This window comes from Haliaeetus leucocephalus, unplaced genomic scaffold (assembly GCF_000737465.1).
Source record: "Haliaeetus leucocephalus isolate CR32 unplaced genomic scaffold, Haliaeetus_leucocephalus-4.0 Scaffold288, whole genome shotgun sequence".
Classification (NCBI taxonomy): domain Eukaryota; kingdom Metazoa; phylum Chordata; class Aves; order Accipitriformes; family Accipitridae; genus Haliaeetus; species Haliaeetus leucocephalus.
Window position 1 is genome coordinate 26001 of NW_010972724.1, and position 3070 is coordinate 29070.

Here is a 3070-nt window from a genome sequence, read left to right on the forward strand (position 1 = left end):
GTCTGTCGGTCCCGTCCGGTCCGGGGCGTCCTGGTGATGCGCGTCGCCCGCCCAGCCGCTGCGCCTCTGCCCGCAGGCCGTGCACGAAACCATCCTCAGCAACCGGTTCCTCATCGTGCGCGCCAAGAAGCTGCGCTGCGGACGGGAGGAGAGCCGCCGCTTCTACCGGGAGCACGCGGGTAGGCGGGCCGGGGCAGGCGGGCGGGCGCAGCGGGCGGACGAGCTTGGCCGGCGGACAGGGCCGGGGCCGGCGGAGCTGGGCCGTGTGACTCGGGCCGTCTTTCTCCCGCAGGGCGGTTCTTCTACCAGCGGCTGGTGGAGTTCATGGCCAGGTACCTGCTGTGCCCGCAGCCGGGCTGCGCGGGGAGGGAGCTGTCTTTGCTTTGCAGGTGGACCCGTGTCTTGCCTGAGCAGTGCTTGTGCATCGGGAGGGGTCCACTTCGGCGTGGGATGCGCCTCATCAGGAGCTGGTGCTTGTGGTGTGCCAAGGTGGAAGGCTCCGGGCTCGTGGGTGGAGAAGTGTCAGGAACCAACTCTGCTGTAACAACAGCAGTACTTGGTGCGGGGGCCATCACCTAGGAGGAGGTCATTCGTGCAAATGCTTTGCTTCTGGGGCATGGTCTCAATGTCTGTGTCCCCTGCCAGAAAGCACTGCATGGCGGTTGCACTTCATTGCTTCTTTGCGCTTTCTGTATTTATAAGAATGAATGAGCTATGCCCTTTTGTAACCTTATCTACTTCTGCTCTTCCCTGGTCCTTTTCTCAGTGGCCCCATGTGGGCTTATATCTTGGCCCACGAGAATGCTGTACCCCTCTGGAGATCCCTGATGGGACCCACAAAAGTATTCCGAGCTCGAAACAGCGTCCCGGACTCCATCCGAGGAGCTTATGGCCTTACTGACACCAGGAATACCACTCATGGCTCAGGTAGACCTGTTCTTCTTGGCTAAGTGTTGGGCAAAGACTGGAGCTCAGGGAGGTGTGAATGATGGTATTTTGCTTGCCTTTGCTTGCTTTCCTTTCTGGGAGTCAGAGTTAATGATTTGCTCACTTCTGCAGACTCCAGTCACACCTGTCCTGGTGCAATCGAGCCTGGTACTTTTCTTTATGGCTTCTGCCATTCCCTTTACAACATAGCACATATTTGTGGTGCCAGACTGGCATTTCTCATCCTGTTTTCCTCTGTTTTCCAACAGATTCACCAGCATCAGCCAGCAGAGAAATTGCCTTTTTCTTCCCGGAGTTCAATGAACAGCTCTGGTACCAGCAGGAAGAGCCACGTCTGCGCTCTGGGCAGGTGTATTACAATGCAGAGGAGCGTGTCCACTGTGTGTTCAGGGATGAAGAAACAGAGTTGACCTGAATTACCCAGGGGTATGGTTTGCTGAGCTGGAAGTAGCTGCTAGGCACACTGTTTGGGTCAGCCCCCTAACAAGATATAGAGCTATGGTATGTTTCAAGGAGTATGGGGGAGGGAAAGACCTAACGCATATTATGTTGTGCCACCTGGGATTATGTTATTCATGCAACATACAGGTGCTGGGGCATTTTAGGAAAAAACTTCTCAAGTAGCAGTACTCCCAACTCGATATAGAGGTCTAGCCATGCAGTTCACTGGTCCCTTCCGTGTTTATTTGGATATGACCAGTATAGGCGAGTTCATCAAAGGGATAAGCGGAAAGGGAGTTGCTAGTTCCAGTTAGGATATGATTGGTTTTGCTGATAGTAGGCCTCAGATTCTTAATATTTACTCTGTTCCCACAGTCCCTTATGGAGAAGAGAGGGGAAAAAGAATATGAGAAAATGCAGCGGTAAGCAGGGCAATATTAACTCTCCTGTCCTTGCTTTCCTGGTTCCAAGCTGAGAAATAAGGCTGCCTTCAGTTTTGTATCGTGATTCATATCTTAAGCATCTGGCAGAGGGCACAGTTAGAAGCCATTCTTGAGAGGAAAGCAGCATATCCTGTTGGTTCAGTTTTGTCTGGGCTGACAAGCCTGGGACAGAAGTGCCAGGGGAAGTTGCAGAAAGATGTGGAATAGTCCAGTGCCTGTGAAGGATCTTCTATTTTGTGCTTTTAGATTGCCTGGGGCATGAGATGAGTAGTTCTGATGAAACTTGATAGTGGCTATTAAAGCTGTAGATTTCTGGAATCCATAATAAAAAACCAGAGAAGTTAATTCTGGTGCACAGAAGCTGTAGAGTTTCTGCCCAGAGCTCAGCATTGAAGCACTGAGTTCCATGTCCTTTGTAAATTATATGGACAAAGTCATTATCCAGATAACTGATAAAATTATTATATGGTGGTGCATGAGGACTTGGTTTTGAGGTACAGTGCAAGGATCTGACATGCTTATTTACGTTTTCCTGTTTGATGCATTTCGAGATCTGTTCCTGTAGGAGTTTTTAATCATTTAAACTGTCCCCCTAATAGCTTCTCACTATGCTGATTTTTTTTCTTTAATTAAGGTGCCATGTTGTACTGAGTGAATTTCTTTTGGATAATTTCAAATGCACTGTGTTGGTGAAGGTACCTTTGTAGTAATGTACTTGGGGTAAGAAGTTTGTTAGCTTGACTTCATTTTCTGAAGCTATGCATGACTAGCATTGACGATACTAGTCACTAAAGCTGTTGACAGAGTCCCGAATTTACTAGTGCATTATTGTGTCACAGATCAAAGGCAAGTTACTTTGTCTAGTTTAAGACAACTATGTAAAACATTGGTTGTTTGATTGAAAAATGTTTAATTGTAGGAAGTGCTGCCGTAGAGCTTCCTTGATTAAATACATCAGTATTTTTCTTCCTTCCTTACTATTATATGAGGTTAAATGCAGTCACTGTTTTGTTCCAGGTACAGATCAAAAGGATGTGCGGAATATTTCTGCATTTTTTGCACTGCTGCTTTTATTTTCACCAGCAGTATCCAATGGTGGATCTGTTCATGATCGAGTATGCGTTTATACAGGTCTGAAATCTTGCTGTCCTTAATGCTACTGTCAGTTGATATTTTATTGATTCCCTGAGTTTCTATTAAATTATGTGTGGTTTTCTTGTAACTATTAACCCGTAACT

The 3070-nt window shown here is 47.8% G+C and overlaps 1 protein-coding gene across 2 annotated transcripts; it reads left to right on the forward strand.

Moving 5' to 3' along the window:
* Positions 1 to 33: 33 nt before the first annotated feature.
* Positions 34 to 2843, forward strand: NME6 (NME/NM23 nucleoside diphosphate kinase 6). Of its 2 annotated transcripts, XM_010570102.1 has the most exons (4): positions 61 to 179; positions 293 to 332; positions 767 to 927; positions 1197 to 2843. In XM_010570102.1, exons 2-4 carry the CDS (start codon positions 325 to 327, stop codon positions 1361 to 1363), a joined length of 336 nt encoding a protein of 111 aa, XP_010568404.1. In that variant the 5' UTR covers positions 61 to 179; positions 293 to 324; the 3' UTR covers positions 1364 to 2843. The 2 variants fall into 2 exon arrangements, with proteins under 2 accessions (XP_010568403.1, XP_010568404.1); XM_010570101.1 differs by lacking the exon at positions 293 to 332 and having other exon boundaries at positions 34 to 179.
* The last annotated feature ends 227 nt before the right edge of the window (positions 2844 to 3070 follow it).